Source organism: Acinonyx jubatus, chromosome B2 (assembly GCF_027475565.1).
Source record: "Acinonyx jubatus isolate Ajub_Pintada_27869175 chromosome B2, VMU_Ajub_asm_v1.0, whole genome shotgun sequence".
Lineage (NCBI taxonomy): Eukaryota > Metazoa > Chordata > Mammalia > Carnivora > Felidae > Acinonyx > Acinonyx jubatus.
Window position 1 is genome coordinate 133,760,604 of NC_069385.1, and position 13,029 is coordinate 133,773,632.

Sequence of the window (13,029 nt, forward strand, 5' to 3'; positions counted from 1 at the left end):
CGCAAGCCAGGGATAGAGAGCCTGATCTCTGCTCCAGTCCACGAATCCTTAACGGATTTTCTTTTTCTCCCTTCACCCTTTTCTCTCCTTTGCTCTCTTTCTTTCTCTCTCCCTCTTTTTTTTTTCCTCTTTCCCCTCTTTTCCCTCTCCCTCCCCGTCCCGTTCCCTTCCTCTCCCCTCCCCCTCTCCCCTCCCCCTCCCCGTGCGTGAGCCTCTTCCTTTCCCCTCCTCCCCTTTTCCGCCTCTCTCTCCCTCTCTCTCTCCGTCTCCTTCTCCCTCTCAGCTCGCCGGGCGACCCTGCTCCTGCCTCCCACATTAATGGCGGCATCTTCGGAGGATGATATAGACCGGCGGCCCATCAGAAGAGTCCGCTCCAAGAGCGACACGCCGTACCTCGCCGAAGCCAGGATCTCCTTCAACCTAGGGGCAGGTAGGGACGACCCTCTCGCCTCGCTCTCTCCCCCACCCCGCTTCCTCGCCTCCCTTCCCTCCACGCCGGCTGGCTCAGCCCCCTGCCCCTCCTGGGGTGTCCCCCTTCCGGCGGGGTCCTCCCTCCCGCCCCCCTCCCTACCCAGCCGGACGCCGGGCTCGCTCACTCGCTCTTTGTGTCGCCAGTGTGCGGAGGGGTGTGTGTGTGTGTGTGTGTGTGTGTGTGTGCGCGCGCGCGCGCGCGCGCGCGCGTGTGTGTTGCAGAGGTGGGGGAGGGTAGTGCGTGGAGCTCTACATCCGCCCTGGAGTCACACGCGGGCTTCGCCTTTCCATAAGGAGAAGAAAGTGTTGTCAGTGATAACAATGATCATAGGAATAACCCAGAGCTGGATCGGGCTGCGAGTGCACTGGCTGTGGGCGGAGGGTCTGGCAAGGTTCTGCCGGGGAGGTGTGCTGGCAGGGCTCCTACAGGGTGGAACTTGTTGGTGACATTCGGGCTGGTGATTTTGCTGGGCTGATGCCACTGCTGCGGTGTTGGAGGGGTGAGAGGGTGTGGGGTTGACAGCTACCAACGGGACCTTATCTTCCCACCGAGCAGTGGGAGAGCAACCCGAAGGATGATAATAATAATAATAATTACATTGTCTGTTGGATACATGTTAGGTGATCTGATTCTGTCACTGGTACTGGTGCTCAAAGTGGCCCAGATGGAATTAAGTGAAAGGGGCAACTGAGGTAGAGGAGGGAGGGAGGAGGGAGGAGGGTAAAGAGGGAGGGAGGAAGGGGTCATGGGAGGGAGGGGGAAAAGAAGAAAGAGGGAGAGGAAGGGAGGGAGGGAAGAAGAAAGGAAGGGGCAATAGAGAGGACTGAGGGATCCAGAGAGTCAACATCCTTCAGTTGAGAGACCTCTCAGGCTTACTTGATGAGAAGCGCCCAGTGTCAGCTGTCCCCACTGCTGCTGCTTCTCCGGATTCATAGGCAGACATCACCCCTGTTAGTAGCAGATGGTCACCATCATCGGGAAGAAGTTGTTCAACAATAACTTCATAGTGCTGCCTTTTCTGAATGACTTCTAAGCCACCACCCCAGCTGTGTCTCTTCGTTTTTAGAGTCCCTCAGTGTTCTAGCAAATCCATTGCAAAAAGAGTGAGGGAATTTTCCTGAACACTATCCCTCGAAATAAGTTTAAAAACCAGATAATACCTTTTTCTTTAGGAAACTAAATCCTTGAAAATGGAACTGAATGAAAGTATGTTGTGTGCATGTGTTGGAGCAAAGAGAACCTTCACATGATGAGTATTTTATACACTATTGAGAAGTTTGGACAAAAGAGAAAAAACTCTGAATAGAGAAACAAGATGTGTTGGCTAAGGAACCATATCTTCATGACTAGAAGGGTAACTGAAAGGATCAGAGCAGCCAACTTGGTTGGAGTGTTATATTTTCCTGTCTTGGTGATTTGGGTTTTTAATCATATGTTTTCTTGTCACTCCTAAAATGTTTTCCTCTGGATTTCGTGCTGGGGAAATGAGGACTTTATTGGGAGAAGCTTTGGCAATTTTTGTGCATGCTGTGTAGCCTATGGTCTCACTTTGGAACTGATAATCCTTGATTCAGGATTCAGGATATGGTTGTGAGGGGTCCTCAGAAGGACAGAGAAGAGTTTCTTTTATGACTGAGATTGTTTTCTTGCTGAGTGATTTCAGAAATTGTACCACTGACCCCTTTGCTACCAAATTCTGGTACATTCCCTGAGTGTCTTTGTCTCAGCACAGGAGAGGAAAGGGCTAGAGCGGCAGTTAGTAAAGGTTATTTACCTTGTTTTACTTTTAACAACCAAACAATAAAATAAAACACTAAAAGAAGGCTTCGAGTTTCAGCTACTACTGAGAGCGTTGAGCCGTTTCGCTGCCAGATTAAACCCAGTGACTTGCCATCTTTTATTCTGGTTAAATTTCTCTGGAGGCCAGTTAAAAGATTGGACTTTTTGGACAAGACTTGTCTGTCTTTTCTCTGGAAATAAACAAGCCCAACAAGGTCCCAGTCTCTTCTATATGCCTCTTAGAATCTCCCTAAAAGCAAAATCAAGAAAGACACCAGCAAGAAAGAGAAAGTGTATCCAGAGGATGTTGGTAGAGAAGGGAGAGCAGTCGCAGTGGACGGTGTTCTGCAGATAGGGGAGCTGTCCTCCCTCGGTGGTGCTGAAACGAAGGACTGTGTGACAGAGATGTGACTATAAACAAGACAGCGGAGGGAGGGGTGCCCAGTCCCTCCCAGTGATGGAATCCCAGGGAAAACTCAGGAGATCTAGTCACCAAAAACTTTTCTATCCGTGCCCACCTACATTTGCCGCCTGTTTACTACGCCTCACGCCTACTGCTCCACTGCTCAAATCAGGCAGTTCTGCTCTAATTTTGCGCAGGCTGTTCACTCCTGGCGCTTTGTTTATTTTCCAGCTGGTTTCTGGTTGCTTTCCTGACATAGTAAGATCTACTCACAGATGTGCCTTTCCCCCGCGTTTAAAAGTAATTGTAACCCCTGGTTTAAAAAGCAAACAGCCTTGTTTATCTCCTTGAGCAGCAAGTTGTAATTAAACTATTAGTGTCGTTATCAGCGTTGCTGAACAGAGCAGCCTGCACACTTCGGGTAAATTACATAATTTGGGCATAGAGAGAACTTTGTCTCGTAACAATTTATAAACAATTAAGCAAGGAAGATTTCGTTTGCCCTTTATTCCCACTCTTCTTCTACCCCCCAGTCACTTAGTGTTTATTCTTTCCAGAGAAATCCTTTCTTGGTTTAAACCATTTATGTTTAATATTTGCTTTCTCACACCCACTCATTATATAGAAGTACATGTTTAATATTTTAGAGGTTTAGTAATGCTTCATGGAATAAATATACAGATGTTCATTTTATTTGGATATCACGAAATCATTTTGGGCACCAACTCCCTTCAGCTAACCTGTATAGTTGCCAAATAACGTGTACTGGGCATTTTGAATACTAATTAAATACTTATGCATCCTTTCAACTACATCCTGTCCCTGAGGGCACTTAATAATATCATTTCAGAAATAACTCCACAGCTTGAGTGAAGGCTATACTCCTTCACCTACCAGTCCCAAGTCAGTCAAAGAATAGCACCAAAATGTGGGTCTTTCATCACTTTATGAAGATGCAAACTCGAAGTTTCAGCATAAACTGACGGAGTATAGAATCGGGATTTTCCGAACCGTGACTTCCATTCTTCTCAAAGAGACCCTTTTGTTGGTTTTTAACTTCTGTTCAGCACTTAGTATATTATGCTAACAGTGATAATGGTTATTTGCTGATGGTAGAGAAAATTAAGCCAATGTATTTGCTGAAACTTACACAGACACATCAGACCTCATTTAAAACATTGAAAGAGGTTTTTTTTTTCCCTGAGAAATTAAAATGTGTTATAAGGACATTGTGTAACAGAAGAGTATGTTCACACTATTAGTAGCAAGTGTTTCTAATTGTGTTCTCACTTAGTAATGAACATCATTGACATTTAGCTTGTGAGAACTTACCCTGCCTTATGAGGTCATGCATTCACTGCATTGAAGTGGGTGCCCTGAAGAGTTGCAGCCTGTCGGGAGGATGTTTTCCTATAGGCTAGTGTGTTTTATTTATCTTTATATTGACAGTATGTAGAAGGGTATTTGCTACCTAGAGGGTGCTGAAACTGAAAAGTTCTTGGCAGTTACACGCTGAAATGAATGGAAATGTTGTGGTAAATAAAAAGTTAAGCCCATCTAAAAGTTCTTAAAGGCGTGTCAAAAGCAGGAAAGCTAGTCACGCTGATGATTTAGGATTGTTTAAACCCCAAAACCAATATTGGGCCACTCTTGAGAAAAATAAGTACTTCTCTAATCATAAGGAAATTTAACCTTTGTTGACATTTCGGAATTGCTTTTTGCGTGGAGTAGATTTTAAGCTAATGGCATGGTCAGCTTCAGAATGCCCGTCGTCCTTGGGACTTCAAGATTAGCTTTTGTTTCTGATGTAAACCAAGGAGAGAGCTATTTCTGATTTCTGTTGGTCTTCTCCACTCTTCCAGGCACAGAGGATAATGGCAGTCACAATTGGCTTGTTTTGGCCACCTGTAAGAATGGATGGGTCAGCCAAATTAGGGTATAACCTTGGTCTCAGGGGATCTCTTTCTTAACTCTCTTGAGGAGGAAGATCTTTATCTCTTAGTTACAGTATGAAAATCTATGATACTGAGAAGTGACTGCCCAGAATGCGAGATCATCACTTAGCAATGAGAACTGTCCCTAGGCAAAATCGGGAATACTGTCACACTGAACCAAGATTGTTCAACCAATGCGAAGGTCTTGGTAAGCCTCTTCCTTCACTCTTTCACTGAAGAATGCCGGTGTCTCCCTCACAATGTTTTTTTGTTACTGATTTCAAAGTGAAGGTAGATCACATGGGTCTGGCTTTTATTTTGTAAGCCCCAAATCTCCTTGAAAGTACTGATCGCTTCTCACATTCAGTAGCCACAATCCAACTGGAAGGCCGTGTAGTTGACCAGAAGCCTCTATTACGGGGCCCTCTGAGGGTCTGCCCTCCTCCTTTGCTGTTCTTAAAGCTAACCAACCTGGTAATCTCATTATGTAATGCATTCAGATGGTACTGATGAAGACCACTCCAAATAATATAAATAATATAAACAAAGTAAGGGAAAGTAAATAATTAACAATATGAAGAAATAGGAAGCCCTTTGCTGTTAATATTTAACTTGACTGCTTACAATATTTTTGTTTCAACAACAATCCATACGTTTCTGAGATACCTTGAACACTAAATCTGTGTTACATGGTTAAATTTTCTTGGGATCTCTGGTCTGGGCATTATTAAATTCTTTTTAACATCTAAGGATTACATTACTATTCTCTTATCACTAACTGATACGTTACTTATTTAGTTTGTCTGTAATTATATACATATATATATATACACACACATACATGTGTATGTATTTAGAGAAAGAGAGATTTCATGGAAGACCATGAAAGTGTGTTTTATATGAAAAATATCAGAACAACTTGATTTTAATGCATCTCTGCCTCTAAGACCAGGCACAAGACATTTAATTTTTCTAGGCTTTGTTCACTCTGCCCTTAGATGACGGATTTCGATTTTAAAATCTAGGAAGTCTCAGGGTGCCTGCGTGGCTCAGTTAAGTGTCCAACTCTTGATCTCAGCTCAGGTCATGATCTCAGGGTTTGTGGGTTTCAGCTCTACTTTGGGCTCTGTGCTGACAGTGTAGAGCCAGCTTAGGATTCTCTCTTTCTCTCTGCCCCTTCCCCACTCACATGTGCATTCTCTCTCTCTCTCTCTCTCTCTCTCTCTCTCTCAAAATAAACAAATAAACATTAAAAATAAAGAAAAAATAAACAAAATATTTAAAAATTAAAAAAATAAAAGGAAGTCATTTAATCTAAAAACCTGTGAATAACTGGTTCTTCCAACTCTAGCTGTACTACTGGATATTCACTGATTTTTATATGCAGTCTTATTTATGGTATAAAACATATAGTAGAATAACATAATTATAGCAGTGATTTAAATATTTGATCACAGCAAAGTTATGAAAATAAGCTTAAGTAAAAGAATTAATAAATATTAATCAGGGGTGCCTGGGTGGCGCAGTCGGTTAAGTGTCCGACTTCAGCCAGGTCACGATCTCGCGGTCCGTGAGTTCGAGCCCCGCGTCAGGTTCTGGGCTGATGGCTCGGAGCCTGGAGCCTGTTTCCGATTCTGTGTCTCCCTCTCTCTCTGCCCCTCCCCCGTTCATGCTCTGTCTCTCTCTGTCCCAAAAGTAAATAAACGTTGAAAAAAAAATAAAAAAAAATATTAATCATAATTAATAATTACTTCTTAATAGTTAATAATGTGCTAGGAGGTACATTTACATACACCGTCTTAATTAGAATGTTTTAAATTCGAATAGTCAGAGATTAGAGTCTTTCACACAGTTGATGCTTTGTAAATGTTTGTTGTATGATTGAAAAAGGTATTGGCGAAATCTGAGCAATAAATAGAAAGTGAGAAAACTAAATATTAATCTGGTCTTCCAATTGGCATTTTAAGTGTTTCCTGTTCTCTTTTGTAATTAAAATGAATAGGTTCTAAGATCTATATTTTCCCTTTATCCTTTTAAATTACCGGGGAAGGTAAATACATGTCTTTGGAATTCACAGATAGAATAATCCTATCTTCTAGGTTCTAACTATAAAACCTGGCCATGGCCTACAGAGAACTTTTTTCCTTCTTCAGAGGCATATGTGCTGATAGGAACAAATAAACTGTTGGTTAAAATAGGTGCAAAACAATATATTCTTATACAGTTCTTTTATTTTATTTTTAATTTGTTTAATGTTTATTTATTTAAAACATTTTTTTTAATGTTTATTTATTTTTGAGACAGAGAGAGACAGAGCATGAACGGGGGAGGGTCAGAGAGCGGGAGACACAGAATCTGAAACAGGCTCCAGGCTCTGAGCAGTCAGCACAGAGCCCGACGCGGGGCTCGAACTCACGGACCAAGAGATCATGACCTGAGCTGAAGTCGGATGCTTAACCGACTGAACCACCCAGGCGCCCCAATGTTTATTTATTTTTGAGAAGGGGGAGGGGTAGAGAAAGAGAGAGACACAGAATCCGAAGCAGGCTCCAGGCTTTGAGCTGTCAGCACAGAGCCCGTCGTGGAGCTTGAACTCACAAACCACGACGAGATCATGACCTGAGCTGAAGTTGGGCACTTAACTGACTGAACCACCCAGGCACCCCATCATGTATTTTAATACGAAGCAAAAATATTTTCATATCACATATGGAGTTACTCCTTGACGTATGCAACTTCAATTCATGATTGTTTATTGTACAAGCAAGAGTTAGAACACAACTGAAAACTGAAGATAATATATAGAGCTAGTTTTCTCCTTGACTTGATAAGTTGAAAAATGAGACATATAGTCTGTGTATCATGTCAAAAAAAACCCAGAAGAGGCCCTGAAAGAACTATTAATAGATACAACATGTTCCTCATCGTATGATACAAGAAGAATTGTAGCATTTTCCCCCTTTGTTTCATCCCTGTCCCCACCCTCTTTGGTAGTAGGTAATAGAGTGGATGTGATTTCAGGAGGGAAAAAAGTGGGCCATGTTGACATCTTAATTGCTTTAATTTACAAGTCTTTTATATAACGTAGGATAGTTAAATAAAAGACAAAATCAATTTTATGACCTTATTGAAGGATGATGGATTGGCATGACTTCCTACGCAGGCTATCGAAAGACAACAGAAATAATCACACTACTAGTTATTTAACATTTATAAAAGCAAGTGTTGTATAAAAGCTTGTAGTTTTCCTATTGATCTTTTCTGCCTCATTTGTGTACCCTAAACTAACAATTCAGGAGCAGAATCTTTGAATAGTAAATACTTGGGCTGTATTGTAGTCATGAGGATTCAGTGTATATCTTGGTTTTGAAACTATACTGAACTTTATCAATGTGATTATTTGCCATTTATAGACATAGACAGCCCATTATTTCTGGATCTCTACCACACAAATAACAAGTTGATTTAATACTCAATCATGGTTTAATCAAGAGTATAGAAAGAGCTGTGTTATGCTTGATTTTCCTTATTCCATCTGGGCCCTGTGGTTTGGGAGGGGGGAGGTAGAAGAAGGTAAGAAGAAATAGTAATATTTATTCATTCAACAAATGTTAATTGAGAACTTAAATATGTATTAGGCCATGTTTTAGACACTTGGGAACTATTAGTAATCAAAACAAACTCAGTTGGTTCAGTTGGTGAAGCATTTGACTCTTGACCTTAGCTCAGGTCTTGATCTCAGGGCCGTGAGTTCAAGCCCTGCGTCGTGGAGCCTACTTAAAAAACAAAAACAAAAAACAACAACAAAAAAAACCATCTAACCTTTGTGAATTTTAACTTCATAAAGTGGGTTATGGACAATAAACAATCTAATATTTATACGCACTGTATAATATTTTAGAAGTTAAGGCAAAAATGAAGCAAGCTAAGCGTACAAGACATGTAGAGGCAAAGAAAGGGATGGGCTGCAGGATAGGCAACATTGAGAAGGGGGGATGTGAACAAAGTTCTCCAAAGTAGGTGAGAGAATGAGCAATACCAATATGGGTGGAGGACAGCAAGGGCAAAGGCCCTTTAACTGGAGTGTTCCTCATGTGTTCAAGACCTGGAGAGGAGCCTAGTGTGGCTGGAGAAACTTGTAGGGAATATGGACCAGAGTATACAGGATCTGGGGGCTACTGTGGACTTTGACTCTCTTAGTGGAGTGTGGGACGATGCGGGGATTTAAGCATAGGAATAACCCGATCTGAGATAGATTTTAAGAGGATTACTGGGGCTGCTGGGCATGAGCAGATGGTAGCGGGACATGAGGAGGCAGGGAAGCTGATTTGGAAGATTTCAGTAACCCAGAGAAATGGTGGTGGCTAAGCAGCGAGGCAGAGAAGCGGCAGTGAGAAGAGGTCAGATTCTGTATGTATTTGAAAGGATAGCCAACAAGCTTTCATGATGGATTCAGTGTGAGTTGTTAAGAGAAGGAAAGGAGCAAGGAGTCCCTCCAAGGTTTGGCCTGAGCAACCACAAGGATAAAAGGGCCTTTGGGGGGCATGGGGGAGTGGTCAGAAATTCAAATGCAGACATGTCAAACGTGAGATGCCTACTAGACATCCCAGTGGAGGTATCAGATGAGCAGTTAGATAAGCCTAAGGTTAAAAATGAGGTCTGGCGCAGAAATATTTATTGAAGGGGCACCTGGGTGGCTCTGTGAGTTGAGCATCTGATGTCAGCTCAGGTCATGATCTCACAGTTCATGAGTTTGAGCCCCATGTCGGACTTGCTGCTCTCAGTGTGGAGCCTGCTTCAGATCGTCTGCCCCCCTCTCTCTTTGTCCCTCCCCCACTCAGGCTCTCTCTCTCTCAAAAATAAAATAAAACATTCAAAAATATATTTAAGTTGTCAGCATATAGAGGGTGTTTGCTAACATCTACTGTACCGTGGGCTTTGTAAACTCTTGGTTATCTATTTCTCATAATGACCTTATGAGATTTACATGATTATTACTATCCTTATTTTATCCATGTGGCAACTAAGTCACAAAGGGGTTAAATAACTTAGCAGTGGTAATGTAGCTAATAAGATGAAGAAATGGAATTTGGATCATCTTTTATATGACTCAAATCCATATTCTCAATGGCCACGATTTCTTACAAGAGAGCAAGCTGATACAGTCAACTTTGCTATAAAGTTACATTTTAAGCTTATCATGGCTAAGGGAAAAAAAGAGAGAGAATCAGGAATGCATCCTAGCCCAGTATTAAATATATATATATATATATATATACACACACACACACACACACACACACATATGTGTATATATATATACATACATACATATATATATATATACACATATATATGTATGTATACATATATATATTTGGCTAGGACTCATTAAGAAATGCACTTTAACGTCACATACACGCATGCATATTTATGATTGGAATAAAATATTCCTCAAAATGCCTTTAATATGTGCAAATAAACTCTGATGTTTTCTACATTACCCTATTCCTTCCCTTCCCATCCATTCCCTTCGAACATAGTCTGATTATAAAAATGCTGGTTATGACTCATCTAAGTGATTTTACAACCCACAGTTTAAAAAACATTACTTAATTCAGGGCATCTGGACGGCTCAGTCGCTTAAGCGTCCGACTCTTGGTTTTGGCTCAGGCCATAATTTTGTGGTTTGTGAGTTTGAGCCCCAGGTCAGTCTCTGGGCTGACAGTGCGGAGCCTTCTTGAGATTCTCTCTCCTTCTGTCTCTGCCCCTCCCCCACTCACAGGCATGCACATACTCTCTCTCTCTCTCTCTCTCTCAAAATAAATAAGTAAACTTTAAAAAAAATAAGTTAAAAAATTAAAAACATTACTTAACTCATTGTTTTCTAGGCACTATTTCTGAACTCAGAAAAAATGTTTGCAAGGAAATCCCCATCTTTTTTGATTCCCCCAAAGAATGTGGTAAATTCATTCTCTTCACAACATGAATCAAGATGAAAGAGAAAAGCTCCAGAGTGAAGGCCAACTTCGCTCTTAGGTAGAGTAGGCTCACAATACCTTTTGAGGCTCACAAGAAAATGTTTTAATTTCTTTTAAGGTCAGAATAAAAAATGAGTATAATCCAGCCTGGTTTATATTTGTCTCTCTACCAACATAATAATAGATACATAGTTTTTAATATTTTTTTGTGGTGAAAGGGGCTTTCGAAGACAGAAGTGACTGGGACCCATGGAAGTCATAATGCAGCCCTGCAGAGTGGGAACAAGAGCCATGAGGAAGAATCCTCTCTTTTCCAGGGTAGTGATAGTGGTTATGTGAGTATATCTGGAGCTAGACTTCCTGGGTTCAAATCCCCACTCTGTCATTTACTAGCCGTGTGACCTTGAGCAAGACATTGAACCTCTTAAGTTTCTCACCTATAAAATGGAATTAATAATGGTGACCACCTTGGAGAGTTTTTTTTTTTGAAGAGCAGATAATTTTATGAAATGTGAAAAACTTAGGGGCTCCTCAGTGGCTCAGTCGGTTAAGCATCTGACTCTTGATTTCGGCTCAGGTCATGATCTCACCGTCAAGGATGGGATGGAGCCCTGTGTCGAGCTTGCTTAAGATTCTCTTTCTCTCTCTCTCCTTCTACCCCTCTCTCCCCACTCGCGTGCTTTCTCTCTCTCTCAAAAAAAAAGAAAAATGTGAAAACCTTAGGATAGTACTTGGGATATAGTGAGTACTCATTACACAAAGCAGAGAGCAAGCTCCATTACATTTCTGTGTATTGCCTCATCTTGGTTCTATTCTTCCAAGATATTACCCAAAAGGAAAAAAAAAAAAAAGGAAAGAATGAAAAGAAAAAAGGAAACAAGGAAGATGTCCTTCTAGTTACCACATCGTCTAAGACCAAATGGCTACAAAGTCATAAACGTTCAGACAAGGAACAAGTTTTCTTAGCTAATTTCACCTCTATTCAGTCCTTGTTTAGAGTACTGAATGAGTATGACAGGCCCAAGATGAGAAAGGAAGTCACCCTCAGACTCTAAAAGTTAAGGAAATTTACATTAAAGACAGCCCATCCTCTGACTGACGTTGAATGGATCAACTCTGAAATATCAAAGGGTCACATGGAAATGGCCACATGGAGAAGACTAGCTACTGGACGTCCCGGTGGTCCCCTGAACTTGGAGGCGGTGTTTTGTGAGAAGGGAAAAAAAGAGCAGAGAAAGGGATGTAGGAGGAAGAAAGGAGGAAGGCAAAGAGGGAGGGAGAAGAGAGAGAACACAGCTTTTCAGTTTGAGAAGTCATCCACGAAGGCCAGGTGAACATCAAAAATCATGGAATCTTAGCTTTTCAGAGTCAGGGAGAGCATCTTCTCATTTCTGAATCACGGGCATAAGTGTTCCGTGATGGGTTTGGAGATTTGCTGATTCCCAAATCGGACTCTGCTACTTACGAGCTAAGCCATCTCTGAATCTTTGCAACCTCGAACACGGAGATAACACCCTCTGCCTAATTATGGTTGTTACTTTAAGGACCAAATGGAAAAATGTCTTGCCAATAGCCAAGGACTATATACAAAGGCGAGGAACAGAGGTGGTCTGGATGAATGGGACAGCTTTAGATTTCTCGCTGTGGCACGAATGAGGCCCTGGAATGAAAATGTGAAAACTAGATTCATTCTACTGAAAATGTGGCCTTTGCCATAGCCAAAAAATTCAACACAGCCCAAGAGTCCAGAAAGACTGACGACAGCATCTACCGATTTATAAATGTAGGTGATGTTCATGCCTTCAATGTCAACTCTCATCATGGTATGACGTGTGGTTGCCTTTGGATACTCTTATCCATCCATAAGAGACAGAGTGCTCGAATTTTTACAAGTGTTTGTCATTTTGAAACGAAAAGTAACTGTACTGCCCTCTAGAATGACTGGCCTTGCAAGGCATTTGTCCAACTTGGTCTTAGGCACACACCGAACCAGATGCATCCCTCTTTTCTAATCTCCCCTTCCATTTCCTCCACCTTGTCCTCCCTTCGCTGACTGAATGCCCTAATTACTTGTTTTGACCTTAATCAACACACCCAAAGCTTCCAAGGCAAGATCTTCATTTCCGAGAGGAAGAGGCTTCAAAAGTCCCCTGTGTATCTGAGGAAGTCTAGGGCTGATCATTACCTCCCACTGAAACCAAAAAAATCACACATTTCGCACAGCTGTGGAGCCAGCTGCCCTAAACTCACCCCAGATCGCCCACCATGCTGCCTTCCAGCAACGTCTTTGCTGTATCTGGTCGTGATGCCGGCTTGTAATCAGCTGAGAAGCAGCTATTTCAGTAAAAAAAAGTGACTTTCACCGGCAGTTTGGGCATGGCACTCAGAGCCACCTTTCATATAAGGCAACTTCGCAGTTCTAGAAACGATTTCTCCATGTTCAGCGGGTTCAACTGAAAT

At 41.9% G+C, this 13,029-nt stretch overlaps 1 protein-coding gene across 7 annotated transcripts in view; it reads left to right on the forward strand.

Annotated features, from left to right (window-relative positions):
* The window catches only part of PHACTR1 (phosphatase and actin regulator 1), a 560,468-nt gene that overhangs the window by 37,715 nt on the left and 509,724 nt on the right, over nt 1–13,029 (forward strand). For all 7 annotated transcript variants that reach the window (XR_008298732.1, XM_027040300.2, XM_027040305.2 and 4 more), the window contains one exon: nt 284–430. Coding sequence is in view for 6 of the 7 variants with exons in the window: in XM_027040300.2 (XP_026896101.1) it covers nt 284–430 (147 nt within the window). In the remaining variant the exon portion in view is untranslated. The remainder of the gene's footprint in view (nt 1–283; nt 431–13,029) is intronic.